At 39.5% G+C, this 23,452-nt stretch overlaps 1 protein-coding gene across 6 annotated transcripts in view; it reads right to left on the reverse strand.

The window, feature by feature from the left end:
• AFF2 (AF4/FMR2 family member 2) overlaps positions 1–23,452 on the reverse strand; it is a 494,138-nt gene that overhangs the window by 32,609 nt on the left and 438,077 nt on the right. For all 6 annotated transcript variants that reach the window (XM_031660490.1, XM_017953742.3, XM_017953743.3 and 3 more), the window contains 2 exons: positions 3,184–3,343; positions 301–1,311 (listed from right to left, as the gene is read on the reverse strand). In XM_031660490.1, the coding sequence (XP_031516350.1) occupies positions 301–1,311; positions 3,184–3,343 (1,171 nt within the window). The remainder of the gene's footprint in view (positions 1–300; positions 1,312–3,183; positions 3,344–23,452) is intronic.

Genomic DNA, 23,452 nt, shown 5'->3' on the forward strand with positions numbered 1-23,452 from the left:
GAAATGAAGAAGCCCCAGAAGATGCATTTGGACATTGAGGGCACTTGCGTATTTTTCTTTCCTATGCATCCTAAGTCCTCATATGCCATAATGGACACTCTTGCCACTGGCTACAGATCATTCCTAGTTTTTCCTCTCTAGTCATGTCAAATACTGCATTTCCCACAGAAAGCATCATCACCTTTACCAAAATCTGCAATGCACTGCCATTGGCTTCCTTGAAAATGAGGCTCAAGATCAAGTTAGACAACAAACAGACACTGCTCACAAGCACTTGGCAGGCCACTTTGGACCGCTTACCTTGTGCTTACGCTTGCCCTTAGGGGCTGGTTTCTCCACAGCTGTGACAGCTGTCTGACGCTTGGGTTTTGTGGCAGTCTCCTTGTGGTCTGGCTTGGCAGGTGCTGCATGGAGTGAGTTGTGGCCAGGTACTCTAGAGAGTAAGTCAAGGTCAATCTTCACCCAGAGGTTTTTCAGGTTCTCATGATCTCGCAGAGGGGACAGCATTTCAGTTTGCATGACAGGAATGGGTGAAAATGTTGGCTCTTCATTACTGATGGATAAGTTGTTGTTGCTGCCACTGCTACTCATTAAGGTGCTGAGGGTCAGACTGGCACCACAGATTTCCTTGGATTTGGCAGTATTACCTCCAGAAATAATGCACGGAGGCAGGACTTTGATTTGCAGGGTCTCTTCCTGATCTGTGTTGGAGTCAGATGTAGATGAATCTGTTTCAATGAATTCCCGAGACTTTGGCACAATCTTGCCAGGCCCTCGGTACTTCTTCTTCTCAGTAGCCAAGGGCATGTTAGGTCTTGGTTCTTTCCTAGGGGCTGGTTTGTGGGCAGTGGCTTTGCTGCGGCCTCTTGGTGGGTCAGGAAGCTCCACGCTTTCTTTTTCTTTGGGAGTGCTGCTGGTAATGTTTGGTTTGGGCCAGGTAAACTCGTCAATGCTGGTGTTCTTCTCAACCTTTTTGGGCTGTTTTTTCCCAATTGTCCTTTGAGCCACTGTCTCACTAGTTGTTGACAACTTATGCTTCAAAGCCTTTGTTTCTGGAATTTTCTGAGTGGGCCGTGGACGGACTTTATCCCTAATGAGGCTGAGGAGAGGCCTTTCTTTGGGTTCAGCTGGGACCTGACTGGCATTCGTCTTCACTTTCATCTGGACTTCCATTGGTTGGATGATTGGAGGAGGCAGAGAAATAGTCTCCATGGGTGTTTCATTTTGGCTACAAATAAAAGACTTGTTCTGGGATGTCACTTTGTTAAGCCATTTATCCAGTTGCCACTTGTTGGTTGAGGGTGGTTCAGGCTGCAGATTGAGAAACAGCAGCAAGAATGATTTTTACACTTGGGAAGGATTCAAGAGAACCCTCAGTACAGAGACTACTACTAAAAGCCTTGGATGTCAAGTGACTGTTCACACATATACAAATACACACACTCATACACACACACCTGCATACACCCACTATCCATAATATTCAAATGACCTAAATAGCCAGATACAAACCAGCTGCAGTCTAGTTATTTAAACTCATTTCTACTCCTTCTCTGAAAATATTCTCTACTTTGGCCAGAAAGAAAAGAATTATTCACAGATAGATGTTCTAGTCGGTTGGCAGGGATGCCCATGAGGGAAACCTATTTCCAAAATCCTTTGTGGGAATCATCAGTCAACCTCTCACCAGGAGGCAGAGGTAATAGTCTCCGATCCTGAAAGGAACATAAGCGCACCTCAGGTATAATTCAAAAGGAAACGCTTTCCAGCTGCCAGAGTGCCAGTGCCTTCTATGTGATGCTGTCATTCCCTGCAAACAGATTAGGCCTTTTGTATTTTTACTGAAGGACAAAAAGAGTTTACTTCCAAAAAATAGAAACCACTGAGCTTTCTTTGGTGTATGGGCAATAACCAATTTATAGGGACATGCATGCAGACATTAGCATCCACTAAACCATGGCAATGATGTGTACTATTCGGGTCCTTGATTCCTAACTCTGAGTTCTGCCAGCTGAAAAAAGAGTCATCATTTTTATTACAAGAGCTCTTCTTTTGAAAGCCATCAGCTGAGGCTTATGGTACCAGCCAATAGAGGGTGACAGAATTAAAAACACTTGAGTAGTTGTGATAGCAACCTGCACAAGACAATGGCAGGCAAGGGTTGAGGAAGTTGTATCGGCTGCCACTGTGGGCAGCAGAGTTCTCGGGTTGAGAACATCAGCTCTGGATACACATAGACTGGGGTTTTCAGTCCTGGCTCTACCACTGTCTATCTGTGAGATCTTGGGAAAGTTCTTTTTAACCTCCTAGAACTTTATTCTCTCATCTATAAAACAAAGATAATAATAAGTACTCTGTAAGGTTGTCATGAGGATGATATGAGACAATGCAAGTCAAGAGCTCAGCACAGTACCTGACACACGCATGGTCCATGTTCAACAGGTATTTCTATTATTAATAGCAGTAATTCATTATTGTCTCCTATTTTTCTTTTCTGATTATTGAAAAACAAGTGTATGGAGATCCAGGGGTTGAGGGTGGAATTTACTTGCTGTAACCAAATGCAGGCTCAGGGAAATTGAGTAGCTATCCTGGACTCAGAGTGGATGTGAAGCAAATTCTTTTATTTCAAAATTATTATTTTAGTATTTCATGGAGCTGTGTTAAATGTCTTGGTGAATTATTATCAAACACACTTGAAGGATGCATATTAAAATAAAGAACATATAACATTTAAATAATCATTTTACCTTTAAGGAAAACCATACTTCTTGGGTCTTACTTGCCAAGTGGCAATTCACACTTTAATCACTTTAATCTAGAGTAAGGGTTAGTGTCCCCAAGGCCAGAATTGGATCTTGACTGGCTTCATTGGTTCTCTCAGAAGACAAGCTGCTAGTCTATTCATTACTATGCTAGTTTTACTATGCTAAGAGTAGCTAAGTGAGTCACACAGCAAATCAGTCACACAGCAAAACATGTATGCATGTTAGGACTATGTGAATATATGTTTTTTAAGAATGCTGTTAAATATCTGGATACTTTTCTGAAGTGGTTATTGTGCTGAATTAATTATTGTGCTGAAAGTGTGAGTGTGTGTGTGTGTGTGTGTGTGTGTGTGTGTTGAGGGTGCTGCCTCCAGGACAGGCAGATCATGGTTAGGGCTCTGGCACCTTTACTCACCTCTGGAGTGGCCACACGAGGTGCCTCATTAGATTCGCTGTCAGTGGTGCTACTTTCAGTGTCTGAATCTGACTCAGAGCTGCTCTCCGATTCACTGGAGCTGCCAGAACCCCCACTGGTTTGCACTGCAGGTGGGGGCTGGGGAGTGGCCAAGGGTGGGCTGAAAGAGAAACAACATAATTCATTGCCTCATTTACTCTCAAATCAGATGGAAAACAGCCCAGTTCAGCAGAAGGGCCTATGATCCATGAATTACCGGCAGAGTGGGGTTTACCATCCCCATTTTACAGATAGGAAATGTGAGGCTTAGGAGGTCCAGTGACTGGCCCAAGTTGAAAAGTTTGAAGAGAACCAGGCCTATGTGTATCCAAGTTCCTTGGCTTTCCATCACACTGCCTTGTCTTCCAGAAAACCTTGCCACCCTCACTCAACATAAAAACCTTAAGCCAAGTTTGCATGCCTTCTGGATGCGGATATAGATGTAGTGCCTTAGATGTTGAACTGTCCCTTTTTTTTCAGGTAAGATAATTTTTCATTTTTTGTTGCCCCCTTGTTCAATACCCCACAGGTTCATCAAGAGGCTCTGATCTTAGTGAAACATATGGTATATAGTTCTATTACCAAGAAGGAGTGAGTTCAATTATCATTTTAATTAGAGGAAACTGAGGTTCAGAAAGAGGGTGGAGCTGGTCTCTGCCTCCCAGCTAGTTGGCGAGCCAAGACTAGCACCTAGCACCCTGGCCCCCCAGCTGCCTCAAAGGATACTAGTTGTGCTGAGCGTATTCATTGCTGAGGGCCTGGTGCTCAGCCTCAAAGTGACTAGAGTTGGTCCTCAATTTCTGTCTGTTGGGTGTATGAATAAGGGAATGTGACAACACACTCCTAGGCCTCCTCCACCATAAGTTTTATAACCTCCTTGTAACTCTTACAAGGAGGTGTGATCATAAGAGACCAATCAGCTGTAATGATTGATTTTAAGTTTGTAAAGCTGACCAAGCAAAGCATTTGGAAAGTAACACCATTTGCTACTCTGCCTTTATTGATAATCAATACTCCTCCTTACCAATCGTTTGCTCTCTGTGTCCTATAACAAACCAGCCTCAGCTGCATCTGGGAACACTGGGGTATGCCATCACCTTTCTTTTTCTCATTGTCGCTTTGGACTGAATTTTCCTTTCTCTCAGAAATGGGTCTCTAAATTTGGGGGAAGGTTCTAATCTCCCTCTGTCTCTTCAGCCTAACCCCTCTTTGGAGATCAGTTTAGCTCATGGGGAGTGGGGTGCTCAGGGCCTGTTTGTCTGTTTGCCATCTACTGGGCCTTCACAGCCCCTTGCATGCAGCAGCAACTTGACTTGCTCTCTCCCTCGCATTCCCCAAATCTGAAGCAGCAGCTTAGTCAAGAGAGCCCAGTCTGGTCCTGGAGATCACCTGGTCCTGTGGCCCCATGTTTAAATGTGACAAAGAGGATCCGCAAGGATTCCCCAGCCCCCAACTCAAGGAGCACAGACATTTATTCATTGCCTGAACCCAAATGAGTTCATGCCCCCACCCCATGCCCTCACTACAGCCCCTTCTCCAACATTACAACTCTCTCGCTGAGCTGGAGCCATACTGAGTTGCTGCTTGGGAAGGAACAGGATCCCTTCAAAGCCAGCATGGGCTCCTCATCAGTCACTACTCAGTGCAGAGAGCCTTTCCACTTCCTGTGCCATGTGTCCTTAAAGACTGGCCCTTTAATCTCCCAGGTAGACATTTTCTTTCATATAGTGAAAGCTCATTTTAAACTGCTATCTGCTAAGTAAATGCGAACTACAAGTACATTCCTCTGTCAAGTACATCAAGAGATTAGGGAAAGTACAAGAAATAAGGAGACTACTGTATCTCCTGAGAACTGTGTGTCTTCCCCCAGCAGTAGGGGGAAAGGGAGGAGACCTATATAACAGGGCTCTTATTTCTCTGTATTCTTTTGTAGATCTCTCTTTAGTGTCAGTAATGATACCCTATTTATGCAAAGTTATCTTTAAATCTAATCAATTGTTTTTGACCTTGGTTACTAAATAAAGATTGAGAGAACAGAAATCTAAGTGAGACTAATCCAGAGATTAGGCTAACTTGGCCTCAATTCCTCCCAAGTGAAGTTTTAAATATAACACAGAGCATTTGCAACACTGAGAATACTGGGTGGTGGATCGAGGGATAAAATCTAATTTGTATCCACATTTGTGATTCTCAAGTGAAAAGGCTGTTTTCTAGTATCATTTCACATTTATGCACTCATTTATTTTAATAAGAAGCTGGTCATCCTGCTATTACTAAGCTAAAATAGACTCTAGTTGATTTTGGAATATTTCTGGATAGAGTTCCACTTACTAGATATTTTTTTTTAGCAACTTCTGTAGGAAACAAAAAATCCCTGGGATTACTTCCTCAAAACCAAACGCATTAAGGTGATACACATGAAGTACAGATGATTTATCGACCAAAATCAACTTATTCCTCAGCTAAATCAAAGTTTCATGGATTTAGTAGAAAAATGTGTGTGTGTGTGTGTGTGTGTGCGCGCGTGCATGTGTGTGTGTTTTGTATGTATCTTTCTTATCTAAAGCCCTTCTGAGAACAGATGTATTTTAGCATTCAAATGTTTCTAATTTTAAAAAGTAATATGCTGAATATGCCATATATAATATTCTCAATGGGATCTGGATAAGCACCCCTTAATAAAACTTGTTACTATTGCTGCAGTAACATTCACGGTAAGAGGAATACATAAATGTTTTAAATAAATATCTTTACAGCAGTTTAGGTCAGGTTTTATCATCAAATGAGTTTGTCTCGAGGTTAGAAAAAAATATTGGTTCTCAGAACTTGTTGAATTTCAGAATTGTAAGAAATTATGGATGTGAATAGAAACCATATATGAAAATCTGACAATACTTGTAAGTAGATATAAATAAATACATGAAATTAAAATTGTTTTAAACATAAGGGCAACCTTGACTGAGACCCAATGAAATGATACCTGAAATTATGTATCCTAAGAATTTTTGTGGCTAAATCTGTTTCTGCGTTCTCAGGTGGGACCCCACGCACAGTCAATTTTGCCAATGAACACTTAGAGAAAATTAGTATAGGAAGAACAAGAAGAAGTACATCAGCTTTTTATACTTAGACATACAGATGTGGGGATAAGAAGGAGGGTGGACTTTAATTCAGGGAGGACACCATGAGAACTCAAACTAGGGGTGAAGGACTTCGTGTGTTAGTGAAAAGAAATTGCTTTCTCTGGGAAGTTGCACAGTTGGAAATGGAGAACCAGCATTTGTGGAAAGGAATAACGGTTGCTTAAATGGAGGCAAGACTGCTCTCACCAGCACCTTTCCAGTGCCTCTACTCTCCATCTTCTGCTCATGGGCTTGCTGGAGACTGTAGATGCAGCCAGTCTGCTAAAGAATGTAAGCTCTACATCTGAGTCTGGGCCTCATTTCCTGTGGGCCTACCTTGCGCCCAGTTGGGACTGCTCCCAGGGACAAAAAGTGAGTACAAAACTGAAACATTGTCTTTAAAAGCAGGACAAACATCAATATATGAATAGTTGGCCTAAGGCCACATTCTTGTCTGGAATATACCATGGAACTTTCAAGTTGGCAAAGCATCATAATATGTCACTTTCAGTTCTTCACTGAAATCTGTTAGCTGTTCAGCTAGTTAAATTTCCACTTCTGCTACATTTATTTTCATACATTACTAATTTATTTTCCAGGTGTATATTAAAGTGGCTATGAGTAAAGCTAGCCCATGTAATACTTGATTCTGCCTAGGAGATGAAAAACTAATGCACAGTTTATATATTCTTCATTCACTAAGACTGTATTAATGTTATTTTCCACACATCATTTACTTTCATATTTCAATAAACTGCTTTTAAAAAGAATGCTAGTGGTTACAACAAACATAATGTCTGATACGAAAAATAATTAACATTTGCTATATTAAACCATCCACTCTATAGTCTGTAAATACTAAAAGTATACTCAGTAACTTCACTACAATGTAATAAAACTTCTCAAAGGACCCACATTTGTAATGACTTCAAAGTCAACTGCTCAACCTTTTCAAAGATCAGATTTTGCTATCTTATTCATCAGAGTGAGCCATCTTTATCAAGTAGAACTAAGCTTCATTTTAATCCCAAACCCATTTGTTAGGTCTTCATGGTCGTAGGCCAGACTGGGGGCAGAGAAGATGGCTTAGCAAGTTAGTGACCCTAGCAGGGGAATCCAAAGCTGGGGAAGGTGATCAAAGAGTAGGCCAGTAGGAGAGACGCTGGGGAGGCGTTTAAGATGCCTTCTCCAGACAGGGTTGGCCCTGGTGGAAAGCTTGAGAGTGCCAGGGGGAAAAGATGGGCTTTAAGAGACAGTCTGGGCATGCTAGACTCTATATGTGATAGTCTTTCTATGCTTACACCACCCAGACTCTTCTGCAATAAAGGGATTAATGTGTAGCACCATAATTAATGAATAGATGCAGAAAAGATGATGAGGCCAAAGGCCACGTTGAAGAAACCGACTATTCTGCCTGAATAAGACTCTGGGTTGGGGATGGGGGGAGGGGCACATATACTGAAAATTTTCAAACAATGTGCAGGTCTGCCCTGGCAGCAGGGAAAGAGTGGGCTTGTTCTGAACTTCCATGGTAAATACAAAACCAATGAGTTGGAGATCTAGTCAGGAAGATTTTACCTCAACATCAGGAAATACTTTTAAAAACTTACAGCTGACCACAGAAAGAATGCACTACCTTGCATGCCAGTGAACCCTGCACTTTAGGTGAGCAGATAGCCAGCGGCTATAAAGAATGTGGAAGAAGAATCCTTATTGTGGGTCTGAAGTGGGGTTGGGTGATCTTTAATATGGAGTCCTGATAAGTAAGCAACAATGAGGAAGGGGCCCCAGGTGTGGGAGGGCCCAGGTGGGGAAGAACAATGAACAGTTGTTCTGAGAGATGGCTAATCCCAAACAATGACCTCATTCCACGGGTACAGTGACCCTGCTTCTTGGGCAAAATGACCTCTTCTGTACATAGCCCCCTCCAGCACAACCCTATAAAACTTCCCTCCAGCCCCTGCCTCTTTGCAGACAGCCCCTTCTCTGATGTTGCAACCTTGCAACACATTTTCATACTTTAATAAATCTTCCTTTCTTTACCTATAACTGTATTGGTAAATTCCTTTACCGCTTGCACCACTGGCCCCACTACCCACAAAATTTAAGGTGTCTTCCAACTCAAAGATTATAATCCTTATGAACCTAATGTGTATTGGGGATTTTAAGTGAGGCTGTTTATGGACTTCATGAGAAAACATGTGAAGAGACATTTGTGCAATCCAATCTGCTCCTTAAGGCAAGTCTAGGAATGTCCTGCTCTCTACAATACTTTATCAGTCACAGGGTTATTTTATAAACCTTACAGGATTAAAACTGCACTTCTGTAAGGCTATTTTATAAGTCAGACTTTTTACTAATTCAGATTAACAGCCTCCAGAAAGCCAAACACCAGAACCAGTGCTGTTTGAGTCTAATTCTAATTTAACTGTAAATCCCTTTCTCTGCAGATAAACAGAGATGATGAATTGGTCATTCTGCTCCATCAAGCTGTGTGGGCATCCAGACTATGTATAGGAAATGTACATGGGAGGATTCTATAAGCAAGTCCACAGGGTATTGATCTTGGCAACACATTTCACAAGGCCCAGAACTTGCCAAAGACATGGAGCATGAGATGTTTAATGGGAGAGTCCTATATGAAACTCTCCTCTTCAGTTAAGACTTGTATGAATTTCATCAACTTGACTGTGTTCCGGTTTTACTGGGATCAAATGTCTGTCTACTAGATAATTTAGAACGGTTTCATATTTGATTTCATCATAAGCTGTAATGAGATGAACTTCAGGCAAAGGAATCAACATCCACAGCTGATCTTATCTCCCTTCTTCCCTCATTTTTGTCTCTGAATTCTGGGTTCCAGAACTGGAGCACTATGCCTGCCTCATCACATTAAGCCACCAGAGGCAGATGCTCTGAACCCTGAACCTGTTCTAGCCAGAGAGTGGGAAGAATCCATTTTGTCTGTGTCAGCAGTTTTGAAATCTTTCCCCCATCTCCCCTGCCCCCTGAAAATCCACTTAGCCCATTTCTGCAACAAACAGTGTACGCAGAAATAGAAAGCAATGGAAAGTGTACACAGAAGAATAATATATAAAACTGATAAAAGCAGAATTGCTGTAGTGGAAACAAGAAACAAGGGATGTGGAGAGTGGAGGGAGCCTATGTCCCCAGCAGCTTCCCCACCTCCTTGGGATGCCCCCCGAGCACAATTTGAAAATAAAATAATTCATATCCCAATATCATCACAAGCAAGTAATAATCAAATATATTTTCTGCTAACTCTCTGATGCTATTGATGAGCAGACAGTCGATTATGGTCCAGTTGTGATCTGGGCCACATCCTGATGTAACTTCAGAAAAAGATTATCTTTGCCTAACTTGTATACACTAAGATGTTTGTCCTGTTATCTCATCCTGATGTTTGAAATAGATCCTCCTCAATTTATTTGCAAAGAGTAATAAGGAGGTCAACACCTATTCATTCCTATTCATTTTCTCAGACAAGTTACTATACATGACATTGCTAAAGCCCTGAATGACTGAAGTGATCTGTGGTTGATGGAGTAATGACTGACCCAAAGATGTCCGTATCCTGATCCATAGAACTTGTGAATATGTTACCTTATATAGCCAAGGAGATTTCACACATGTGAATATTAAGGATCTTGAGATGGGGAGATTATCGTGGATTATCCAAGTGGGCCCAATGTAATCACAGGGATCCTTACGAGTGAAAGAGGGAGGCAGAAGAGGAGGCCAGAGTGATGCCATGTGAGAAAAACTTGACCTGCTATGCTGGCTTTTGAAGATGGACAAAGGAGGCCAAAGGTCAAGGAATGTGGCAGCCTCTAGAAGCTGGAACTGGCCCTCAGTTAACAGCCAGCAAGACAATGGAGAGTTCTGTCCTGTAACCATAAGGAATTGAATTCTGCCAATAACTCACATGAGTAGGAAACAGTTTGTTCCTCAGAGCCTTCATAAAGGAATGCAGCCATTACTGACACCTTGATTTTAACCATGTGAGACCCACATCTGACTTCTGACCTCCAGAACTCTAGGATGACAAATGTGTATTGCTTTAAATCACTAAGTTTGAGGTAATTTGTTACAGCAGCAATAGGAAACTAATACAAGAGCCAAATAATTAAAATTCTGAGTGCACCCTCTTACACCTGAACAGATTTTCTTCTGTTTGTAAAATTTAGTTTCCCTTCAGAGAAGTCCAAACATATAAGCCCACCCTGGGAAGGGAAGCTAGAGGTCTAAATGACGTGCTGTGAAGCAGATCTCTGAGTAAAAAGATGCTAGTAGATTAATGCCACATCAATGGTGCAATGAGAGGTTACATCTTCCAGAGAGGCTGCAAACAGACTGTTTTGAACTTTTATGATAACTATAAGTGACTGGCTTTTTACATTTTTCAATCACCAGCTTTTAGTTCCTATTTTTTCTAACTTACTCAACGCCTACTTCCTTTCTGAGAAGATAATTATGAGTGATTTTGGCAATGGCTTTTCAGCACCATGTTTGACTCACAACTAATCAGGGCTTGGTTGTCCTTTCTGTAGACTGACCAGACTCAGGCACTTGGCCTCTTCTTTTCCTACCTGTGCCCTGTCTCCCATTTTCAATCCACTGCCACATATCTAGACAGCTGCATTTTCTTTACTGGTTTTAAAGAGTCAGTTTTAGTACACTGGGAAGAGCATAGGGTTGGAAGTTAGATGATCTGCTTTTGAGTGTCACCTTGGATACTTCATCATTGTATGACCTTAGGCTAGGCACTTAACATAAGGGTCTCAGTTTCCTTACTTGTAAAATGGGGATAATATATCACATAGGTTTTTAAGAGGGCTGGATGAGGTAATTTAGGTGAGAAAACTCATGAACCCATGCTTCTCCAAATTTAATGTGCATAGGAATCACCTGGAGATCTTATTAACCTGCAGATTCTAATTAGGTAGGCTTGGGGCAAGGTCTGAGTTCTGCAATTCCAATATAATTACAGGTGATGCAGATAACTCCCAGGGGACCATACGGAGCGTGGCAAGGCTAATATCTACATGGGGCTATTCAGATGGGAGCCACTGGGAGAAAAGGAAGTGGTTTGAAACTAAAGGCTAAAACCCAATTTTGAGGTAAACTGTGAATTTCACTTTTTCATAATTATTCTGTCCTCCTTTAGCAACAGAGAAAGTTGACTACCTTGTATCATTTTTAATCTGACTTGGTGAAATTTAAGCTTTCTTTAGGCAATTGTTCCTGAACAATTTCTATCAGATTCCTTCTGATAAGCTGGGATATCAGTTTACCACTTTCCTGAGCCTACTTGCCCACACCAGCAGTTCACTTAATGTATGTTTCTTTCCTGTGAACATGTCCTATGGATCACTAATGATGTTCAAAGGTGACTTGCCACTGCCCAAGCACAGGGTCATAGCAGGCTATATCCATGGCCATAGTGGGGATCCAGGGCATAATTCATCCTGGTAGTGCTAGTGTTCATTATATGCCAGGAACTGGGCTGCTGAGCACTTTCCCTGAAGTTTCTCTTAATCTGCACCACAATACTATAAATTAGATACTCTTACTACTTCCAGTTTACAGCTGAGAATGCTGAGATGCATCACCAAACCATATCAAGTTGAAAAATAGTTTTAAGGATACTATGAGATTAACTTCAATATGCAATTTCAAAGGAGTGAAAAAAAGGCACTTGGATTCAACCTCACCATGGAGGATGTCAGCATGTTCCCAGTAAGACTGGCCGATGTTGGCTAATGGACCATTATGTCTTGAAAGCATTGCAATTTGTATATGGGAGAATAAACTGATATTTCGGTTTCTATGGAAATAATTTTAAAAATCATACTGACTTTTCTGGCATGAGACAGAGCTGTTTCAATCAAACAGCCAAACAGGCAGGAAAAAGAATAATATAAAGCCAAGTATTTTTGTACCTTTTGCCTTTAAAGCCCATTTTTAAAAAATGGGAGCAAAGGAGGAGAAGAAAGGCAAGCAAGTGGATGTGAACACTGACTCCCGTGAGCTCTGGCCTCTGCAAAGCTGAGAATGAATGATTGAGTGGCAGCTTGCATTCACAAGAAACCCAGAAAGGGCCAGGAGTCTATAACAAGGTCAAGACCTTCCCATAAAGAATCACATCCATCACAAATCGTAGGTGGAGCAGGCTATGTACTTCCACTGGGAAGTACATAGTGTCTTAAACCCAGAAACTGCTTCCATGGAGGAATCTCCTCTACTGTGTTCCAAAAACTGGCCCAGAGATGGGGTCCAACTGCTTGTCAGGAGAACCCAGGCAGTTGGTGGGCTGAATTCCCTAGGAAAGTACAAAGCATGCTTAGACAGGCACAGGTCTTCCTGAAGATAGTCTCACAGTGGCTTAGCATAAGCCTCTGCCTTTTTGCCTGCTTTATGTCTTCTTTCCTATTACTCAGTATACTTAGACCTGCTGCTCAATTTGGGAAGTGGGCATTGCTCTTCCAATCTCTCCTTAGACTACATCTCTTTTGTGATGTTGGTCAATGCTATTCTCCTTATCAGTATTGTCTGCTTCCCTTCATGTCTGATCTGTTACCTGATATATCACAGACACTTGATTTAGAAGGTAAGTTTCTGAGACCAGAGGCTTTATCAACCACATATTCTGTAAAATGCTTAGTGTGCTTAATACACCCTAGAGTAAAGCCATAAAGAATTCTTCTCTATAAATCTCAGGGAGTATTGTCCACAGACACATCCTCTGCCTTTGGGTAGGCACTTAACATCCCTATTGCTCTGTGACTCTATGGCTTCAAGAGGATATCATCATCATCAGATCAGTAAGATCAGAATACTTTTAAGTGCAGAGCACTTGATAGTTTTCAAGCAAGTTAACTCCCATGATTTGATTGCCACAAGAACACTAGAAGGTAGAAGGAACAGGTATCAAAGGATTACCTATTCACTAGGCTACTGTGACCATTGACTAAACACTGTCAAGTTTGAGGCTATGAGAACAATCAAAACCCACTACAAAACTCATCTTTCTAATCATATCAGAAAGCAATAAGACTCAGAATTAATCCAAAAAGTTTTCTTCAAGTGACCTAATGAAGCCGGTTGTAAGAATTTTGTGTTGAAAACACTGAAGGAGACCAACACTGTGTGCTAGGAAAACCTTGTTGCAGTCGGCCCATTCAAAGTCACATACGCAATTTCTAAAATAAAAGTCATATAGTTTCCTTACAGAATGAATCGTACTTCATAACTGTATTGTAAACATGATCATTAGAAATCTAAGTGAATGGCAAAAACCGTAACTCACAAAATTGCTGTGTCTAACCCTCACAAGGCAGCAACACAACATATTGCCAAGAGAAGTGGATGCTGTACAGACAGTCCTTCTGGGTGGTCACCCAGACTAGCCCATACATTCTTAATCAGGACAAAGTCACTGACTGTCTTCCATCATGAAAACGTCTTAAAGATGTGGTCAAAGTCAACACTTACTGATTCCACTTCCTCACCACTAGAAACTTCTTCAGGACTAGTAATTAGGCTTTGAAACTCTTTTGGCTACTAAAACTACTTCTTAACTGCCAGCAACAACACTTCTCTTCCCGACTCATCATTGCAAATCCAATGTTCTTTCCTTCTCTTTTTTTTTTTTTTTTTCTGAGACGGAGTCTCACACTCTTGCCTGGGCTGGAGTGCAGTGGCACAATCACGGCTCACTGCAACCTCCGCCTCCTGGGTTCAAGCGATTCTCCTGCCTCAGCCTCCCGAGTAGCTGGGACCACAAGTGTGTGCCACCATGCCCGGCTAATTTTTTGTATTTTTAGTAGAGACGGGGTTTCACCATGTTGGCGAGGCTGGTCTCAAACTCCTGACCTCGTGATTCACCCACCTTGGCCTCCCAAAGTGCTGGGACTACAGGCGTGAGCTACTGCGCCTGGCCACAAATCCAATGTTCTTTTCTTAGTCACCTTGACCTCATTCCCTGGTGAACTAAAAGATTTGCTCTTTTGTACTCACCCTCTGTGACAATATGTTGTATCATGAGATCTCTTGATTTCAGAATTCACAGTGACTTTTTGGCAGATATGTACACTCTTTGCTATAAGGTTTTTGGAGCTAGATCTCCATCAGCACCTACCTTAGTGTTAGTTTTATTTCTGATTGTTATTCACAACACAAATGCAACTTTTGTCTCCTCTCTGCTCCCACATTGCCTCCATGCCTTTGCTTATCCTGTTTGCTCTATCTACAGTGACACTTTTCCCCTCTCTTCTGCTTGGTTAAATCTTTATCTTTCAAGCTCAAATTCAAATAATATGAGGTCATCGCTAATGACTTTTTAATTCTTATAGATACCTCCCTGTTTCGCATCATAGTTTATCACTTCATTATTCTCAGATGATTTTATTTCATTGTGCTAACCTGCACCACTAAATTGTACATTCCCTGATGGCAGGGACCAGATTGTAAAGTCATTGTGCATATCCCAGGGTGACTGGCATGATGAATTGTATATAATTTTCTTGTTATAAGAAAATACTTCAAATGGCCTTATAATATATAGTAATAAAGTGCAAATTAAGTCACCCAGTAAAGAACAATACTTAACTGTGAAATGTCCATGTGTTACTGGTTATCAACAGAAGCCAATACTTAGGCCAGCCTATGGAACACAAAAACATCCTGAAGCATAAGTTAATTTGATGAAAATAATCAGGCAAATAGGTTGCATGATGATGGATTTGTAACCTTTCAACTGCTTCTATGAATGCTGGCCTTATGACACAGTGCCCAACTCCTTCTTCAGCTTCAGTTCCATTGACAAAATGCAAAGTATCTGGATGGATATTTTTAACGTAATTGGTATTTGGAGCAACAGCCTTTGATGGGTCGCAGAGTGTACAAACATGCATGAACATGAAAAACAAATGGTGTGGCTCTTACTGAAAATGAATGCTACATACAAACAGACCTTCCTGTTTTTAATTAGAATGATGACTCCATTATTCCAATTTGTCTAAGATGTGAGTTACTCTAATCATGTCATTTTGATACATTAGCTAACCCAGCCTACATTGTGCCTGTTATCAACTCCCTCTCTAGTTGATGATTTTTCCAGTGGCATAATTAATTTCCTCAAAGAAGAAAAAATATTCAATCAGTTTGGGATTAAATACGAGGTTGAAGGACTTTCAGAAAAGACAGAACTAAATCTCCTGGCCCACATGCATTGCTAATTATGACACACTCACATTAAGAACAAGAAGGTGCTCCCTTCTCATGATAAATGGGCCTGGAAATCCTCCCCAGCATTTACTATAAATCACAAAGACTGTTAATAAACAGTCAGAAAAAAAGGCAGTTTCTACAAAAATTCACTCCCATTCTTCGCCAAAGACTATCAATGTCATATTTAAAGCTGACATCTTAAATCTTCTACACAAAAGCCCTCTAGTCAAAAAGCCCAGCTATTTTAAACAGAAGTTCATAAGCCTGTTATTTTGAATGACAGCATAGGAAATACTAGATCTTTAGTCTGCCTGAAAATCTTACCTTCTAGCTAGTAGTCTTCCTTCTCATCAATGCTAAATTGAAGGAAGCCAAGTGCAAATGGGAGAAGAAAAGAGGACCACAATTTCCTCATGCTAGGGGAACTCATTTGATATTGTATCCAATTTGCCTTTGACATCAAGGGGAAGTCTGTACATGGCCACCAGTGATAAGATAGCTAAGTACAGGCAGCCTTACTCAACACTGACTCCTGTATGTGGAATGGTATGGCTTACAACTAGATCAATAGCAAGAGGAATGACAATCCTGTGTCACAAATGAACACAGAGTCTATTAAATGCTGACATAGAAAGAAATGGAAACAAACTTAAGCATTTCACCAAGAACTGGCAGGACCTGTGATGGTGACAGGCTGGTAGTAATAAGGTCAGGGTGTTTGGTTTTGTTATTAAAAGAAATTTAGGAAATTTAGCAATTTCAAAGAAGGCAGAATTTAGAATAAAATGGATTTAAAACAGGGAATTAAAATACCTTCTGGGGTTAAGCAAATTACATTTGTGGTCAACCACTTCATTAGAAAAATCTAGAAATCTGAATATTCTGAAGGTTACATCATATGCCCTTCTAGTCTGTCAACAGCAAATCACAATGCTACAGGGTCCCTACCAACTAAATTCAAACAAATACACATCTTAGGGATTATGGTGTAGACAAGGCTTTGACAACTTGGGGGGTGGGGTTTAAATGTCCAAAACAAACAAACAAACAAACAAACAAAATATTCTCACTTGCAAAGCATGGGAGACATGTACTTTTAGTGAGATAAGAGTAATTTCTAGTCTGATGGTATCAACATCTCAAAATCCAGTGCAGTTTCTGTGAGTGCCATACTACTATGCCAGTTAGAAACTTGGGCAAAACACTGGCAGAGAGATATTTTCCAGAAAGATTATATGCCAAAATGTTCCCTTTCACTAAAATTATATTTCAATACGCATTTCAGATAACTATGCCTAAATTCAAGGTGTTTAAATAAGAGATAATATGTGTGTGCATGTGTATGTGTACCTGTGCCTTGTGAATGGATGAATGTGTGTGTATGTATGTATGAGTGCATGTGTGCAAGTCTGCATTTCAGTGAGTGTATATGTAAGTGTGTGTACACCTGTTTGTTAAAATCCAAGATGGCTAATACCAAGAAAGTAAAATCATTTCAGCATTAATCAAGATGGCTGGCTAAGAAGTAAAAACATTGGGAGAAGTGTCATCCTTCAAATGGTGTGCATAACATTAATTTAAAAATAATGTTGCTATTAGCTGGCTAAGGACAGAAATGATGACTTCTGCAGCACATGTTGGCCATTAGTCATTTATTAAAAATGATACTGCTGCCAGTCAATGTTTACAACAACCCACATTTGGGTTCTAGCCATGATTACTAGCATATACATATGTACATTCATATGTATGAGAATCAAATGTAACATTTTCATCATATACACAAAGATTAGTGTTAAAATAAGAATATATAAAGGCAAAAAGTCTGAAATAATTGAAATGGTAGTTATTTTTCTCTTTTGGGCATGACCCGTTTAATATCCAAAGAAAATGTCAACACTTTCAGTTAGCCATGGAACTCATGAAAACTGATAGGCTTCCAGTGGCTTGGTACAACAATGAGGAAGTGATTTACTCTTCAAGTAGTATAGATAATTTATACAGATCTAGTATAAATGATATCTTTGATATATTCAGTATATTTCAATCTTGTCAAGGGAAAAAAAAAAGCACAGAATTACTTTTCTTTCCTCCTTCCTCTTTCTTGTCTTCCTCCTCCTTCTGCTCCTCCTCTTCCTTCTTTTTCATCTTCTTTGTGGTATCCTACTTGTATATCTCGTTATTCAACATAATTCTGTACATTTTTAATGGTACTTTATAATATGTCTGAATTATAAAATGACTGGGAAGTCCATTTTTAGAGATGTTTCCAGTATATGCACTTTTTGAATTATTTGAGTCATAAAAGGAGAAGATTTTTTTCTCCAAATCCCCTCTAAATATCTTGCATGCCTATAACAGGATAAAGCTACAAAAATAACATGGTAAGTCAAATATTTAAAAGTTTTTAATATTTGTATTTGAAATAGTTCTTATTTAACTCCATTCTAGAATGAACAAGGAGAAAGAACCTAACCTCCTCTGATTTGCATGTTACTAATGTTGTTACAGAAGGGCAAGAAAGGGCATGACATCAACTGAAACATAAAGATATTTTAATCAATGCTTTTCTTGCTGTGCTCTTTCTTTAGTGATTGCATCTTTGGGAGGCCATCCTGTGTTAATTGTGTTTCCAAATTGTACATGGATCTGCAAGAGGAGACCAAATCAACTTTTGCGGTATGGTTTTACTTTCCTTTAATATGATGGTTTATACACTGTGGCTTATTCATTTATTGGTCTGATGGTTTTTATTGTGATTCAACATAGATTCTTTTTTAGTATCGTACTTTATAAAGATATGGAGAATGTAATATAAGTCTGATACAATTATGGTTATGTGCCACACAAGACAATACTGTAAATATAAGGAGAGTCTGAAAAGCTGCTTAGCAAAATGATCTTAATATACAAGGCAGTGTGAAAATGTAAGAGGAATCTATAATGACAACGAAGATTAGCCATTTGCTCTCTAACCTTATTTACAGAAGCAATCAGAGGTATTCAGGTCGAGTTAATGACCATGTCTCCAATTAATTCAATTGTCTACAAACAACACTGGTGCAGTGGCTGTCTCAAAGTCTGCCACACAGTCTCAGAGGGAATACATAAGACTCCATTAAAAGTGACAATCATAATGCATTTATTACTGAAACACTATTGTATTATAAATACATTCCTCATGTTAAATTATGCTCCATGCTTTAACAGAAATTCAATTACTGAAATAATAAAAAGACGGTGTATTTGCCAAGTGCTTGGACTATAATTTGGCTGCTTAGTTACCAGCGGTTGGCTGTTTTGCAATTTTTTCTTCATAGACTATTTCTTTTGAATAAATGCCAGACTTTTTCCATACAAATTTTATGAACAAGTTGCAAAATGAAATTTTGAGCTTTTGAATCCAATTATAAAAGACATAACTAAATCTATTATTGAAAAACAATTCTAGTGAGCCCTTTCTGCTGCTGTTGAGAACTGTCTGGTAATTGAGGTAAGCACAGGTGCTGCTCATTATGGACCATTGTGTACCATCTGAATCCTGGGAACTGTGGAATTCACATGGTTTACACTCTGTTTGTGTGAATAACAAACAGGCCTGATTCTGCACTTGTTTGTACAAGCTTGTACACAGCTCATTTGGGACTTTGAAGACACCTGCTTACCCTTTTGAAGCCAAAACAGTATCATTTATGTTCTGGCTATCCTTTCGATGACAATTTTGCAAAGGCAACATATTTTGCGCTCTCCCTTCATTCCCACTATCTCCTCCACCATGCAAAAATTCCAACACATCTTTGTCTTTGGCAATAGAAAAATTAGTTGTGTAAAGCTACTACAATTATCTAATGACCAGAGATGACCCAAAGCTGTAAGACATATGTAGGGGGAAAAGGAATCAACTCTTCTCATGCAAAGTTTTTTTAAACAAACCAGAGGTCTAAGGTGGACTGGGGATATGATTTAGTTGTGTTTAGGGCTAAAAGATTTTCTTTATTTCCTTTTCTTTTCTCCTTTCTTCTGGGTTCTCATATTTGTCTTTCTGATGTCTAGTCTCATAGTTTTTAAATTGATCATTTGGAAGCAGAGAACCTTATAATCACAGACTTTTTTCCTGCCTTTATAATGCAAAGGAAAAACTATTCTTAACTATGGTCTCCTCTCCTATCCCATAGGACTACCAGCCCAGCCGGCAGCCATCAATTGAGCTGGTTTGTAGAAGACTGGAGCCTGCACTGCATTTCTGAGCCTCTGAGTAGTGTCACATATTAACCTGAGTATTTCAGCCCTGCTGTAGCTTCTCATTGCTCCTACTCACTTTATTCAATGACTTTGCGTTTTCCCTTAATATACTGAAGGTCTTACCTGCTGAAAAGATCACACCTACAAGATATGTAGTAATGAAGTGGTAGTTCTGCTGCAGAGCATAACCCAAATCTGGATTACTTCTATCCTCGACTCCAACTTTGGATCCCCTCAACTGTAGCCCCTTTCCCACAGGGACTAACCATAAAATGTGACATTCCAAAAACCTACATTTGTGAATCCTATGGTGGGAGTTTGATTTCATATGAATGCAGAAAAAATAGTTGGAAGCATAGGGAATGATAAATAAAAGCAACAGAAGAAATTACGGATGCAAGAGTATATGCTTGAAAGTCTATGAGGAGACATTCCAGTTCACCACAGTTGGAATGTAATCTTCCAATTTAGCAAACATGTTCACTCCAAAGTCCTAGAGAAGTGTCATGGTGAAGCAGAGTAGTGAAGCTATGTCCCTTTGCAAACGCATAATGGAATATTACCGAGTGTACTGCTAACTTGACACTTGATTACACTTCTATGTACCTTGTCCATCAGGCAAAGTTATAGCCTTGACAATGTCTAATAAAGCCAATCAAAGTGGGTATCAGCCAAAGTAAATTCCTGCATGTCAGATATTAAATAGGACTAATACGGTTTGACAGTGCTCTACAGAAGGCATATTGGAATCTTACCTTTTCCCTTATCATCATCACAGAGAATTCAAGGTACATTTCTGCAGGAATATAAATAATTTGGAAACCCTCATAAACAATATTCTACTGTGTGTCTAATTTGCACTTTAAAAAAAAAGCTGCCCTACAGACCTTATGTACTTTTAAGATTTATCTGAAAGATCCACGAAGAAGACTTCCAGCCAAAAAAAAAAAAATGTACATATTTAATGGAATTAGATCTCTAGGCAAGAAAATGTCAAAAGAAAAGGCAAAATATTAAAGTGAATGCGAGGTGCTCTTTTCCACAGCTTTCCTGCTTTGATAAATATCTTCTAGGATGTCATTTGCTAGAAAGTCACGATTTTACAAAAAAAAAAAAAAAAAAAAAAAAAAAAACTAGAGTATAAAATATACTCCCTCTATTGCTGAACTAAGTCACTATTTTCACATTTCTCTCCAAATTCTGCTTTTGTCAGCCAGAAGTCTTCTTGATATTTGCCTTTATATCTGACTTTTTATCATTCTTATCAAAAACACAGCAATTCTTGTGAAACACCGAAATTGCCAAGGCAGGAGCAGAGCTGGAGAACCATGCTTATTCCAAGTTCTGATTTCCCGTCTGGCCTTTAGGAGGAGGCAATTTCACATGAAACCAAGTATCACGAAGTTGAGTGTCTGCTGAGAGCTTCAGGAAGGTCTGGTATGTGTTGATTTGGACTTAATTTGTCCATGAGAGTGAAGAGCACCAATAACATTACCTCTGAAAATGAGCTACTGATATAGAAAAGGATGATAGGAATATGAAATTTGGGCACAGAATTGTATAAGAATGCACAGACTTATATATATATAAGTGTGTGTGTGTGTGTGTGTGTGTGTATGTAGTTTCAAATGACACAAGTTTAAGCTTATTGTTAGCCTATCAACAATCTGTAGCTTATAAAGAGAAAGTCTTATATAAACCTAATTTCAAAATATGTTATGTTCCTCTCTCTCCTGAGTCTGATGCTTGAGTGAGTGTAAGACTTAACAAAGTTATTAGGACATCATGCATATAAATATTTTTTGTCCAACATGGTTCTTTCACCACCATTATGTGTGTGTGTGTGCCTCTGTGTGTGTGTGTGTGTGTGTGTGTATATATATATATATGCAAAATAACGATAATACCAATAAAACTCTGTTTGTTGAGTTCTTAATATGTGCCATGACTTTGTCCAAGGTCTCACTGCCAGTAAATGGCTAGAAAAAAAAAGTATGCTTTTTGGTTGTTTTTGTTTTGTCTAAACACACTTTGAAAAATTATGCTCTATTTCAACCAATAACCCATCCATATGTGTATATTCAGACAAACCTATTGGAGAGCTAGTCCTAAAATCTTTAAACATATGCTTTCATAAAATTATTTGCAGCCTTCTCTACACCTTTCAATGACAATTGAAAATGCATGTTTATCAATTATTCTTCAGTTCATAGAAATGATGATGATGATGGTGATAGTAATAGAGACATACTGTGTGTCAGGTAATGTGCTAACTACTTTTCATGAAACCTCACTTCATCCTTATTATAGGAGTATGGTGCACATGCTGTTATTACCTTCACTTTACAGGTGAGCAACTGAAGTGTAGAGGCGTTAAGCAACTTGAATCAAGGTTTGAACGACAGTCTTTCCAATCACAAAGGCTGTATGATCTTTTACTACTATGCTATGTTGAATTGACTTGGAATTAATTCTTACATGAAATTTAAATAAGATATCTGTCATCATCATTTAGGTTTCTAGTTTTTTGAATACCCAAGTTTAAGGGGTAAATGGTCTTCTAATAACAATTTCATAGCAACATAGCAGAATTGCAGTATCATAGAATCATATGGGTGTAGACGACCTTGGAGATTTACTAATCCAGCTCTTGAAACTGTCAAAAGAGGAATGGAGGCCAAACAAAACTGTGTTCAGGGAACTAAAGGTCACGTGAGTGAGTCCATCAACTGCCTAAACCCCCATCTGGATAAGATCGGTTATGGCCATTTCACTTTGGTGGTGGACAGAAGCTGATGAGTACAGACAACCTGGACAGAAAAAATGTTTTCTTTAAAACACCGAGCTATTTTATTTTGAAAGCTGACTAGTGATCAACCACAAACCAGGTATTTGATTGATTCAGTCGTGTAAAAATTGTGACAACTTGATGTGTATGAATGCTGTGTGTTTATGCTTCAGCAGTCAGATTCCATGGATGTGAGAGGGTGATCTCATACCTGGATTTCTTAATAAGCTCCATAATTGATTTCCAAGTTTGAGAACCACTGATTTGGGGCAAGTAATTGCAACCTGGACTTAGGAAACTCAATCAAAGGAATGACCAGGGGAGAAGGAAATGGAGAAGCACTGGTCAGTGTAAGCAGAAGCGATCTCACATATTTTGGACACTTCCCCTCAATATTGTTAATAGATAACAAGCAGCTAACATTCTCCCAATCTGTTTATTGAAAAATAATTATTCAAATATGTCCATATGGTTTTATTGTTATCATGCTACCTGTAAATAATAATTATGGTAAATGACTCAGCTAACAGCAAATAGCACCTTTCCAAGTGCTCAGGCTGAAACTCATGGAATTGTTTTTGACTTTTCTTTTTTGTCTGTATCCCTATTCAATTACTCCATTAGCAAATCTTATCTGTTCTCCTTTCAAAATACATCACTAATCCATCCACTCTTCACCGCTCCTCACCACTACCCTGATACAAGCCACCATCCTTCTCATTTGGCTTATGGTAATAGCTTCCTTACTGTTCTCTCTGTTTTTACCCCTGCTCCCTTCCCATAGTCCTTTGTTAATAGGTATAGTGTGATCCCATTATAACATAAT

This window comes from Papio anubis, chromosome X (assembly GCF_008728515.1).
Source record: "Papio anubis isolate 15944 chromosome X, Panubis1.0, whole genome shotgun sequence".
Taxonomy (NCBI): domain Eukaryota; kingdom Metazoa; phylum Chordata; class Mammalia; order Primates; family Cercopithecidae; genus Papio; species Papio anubis.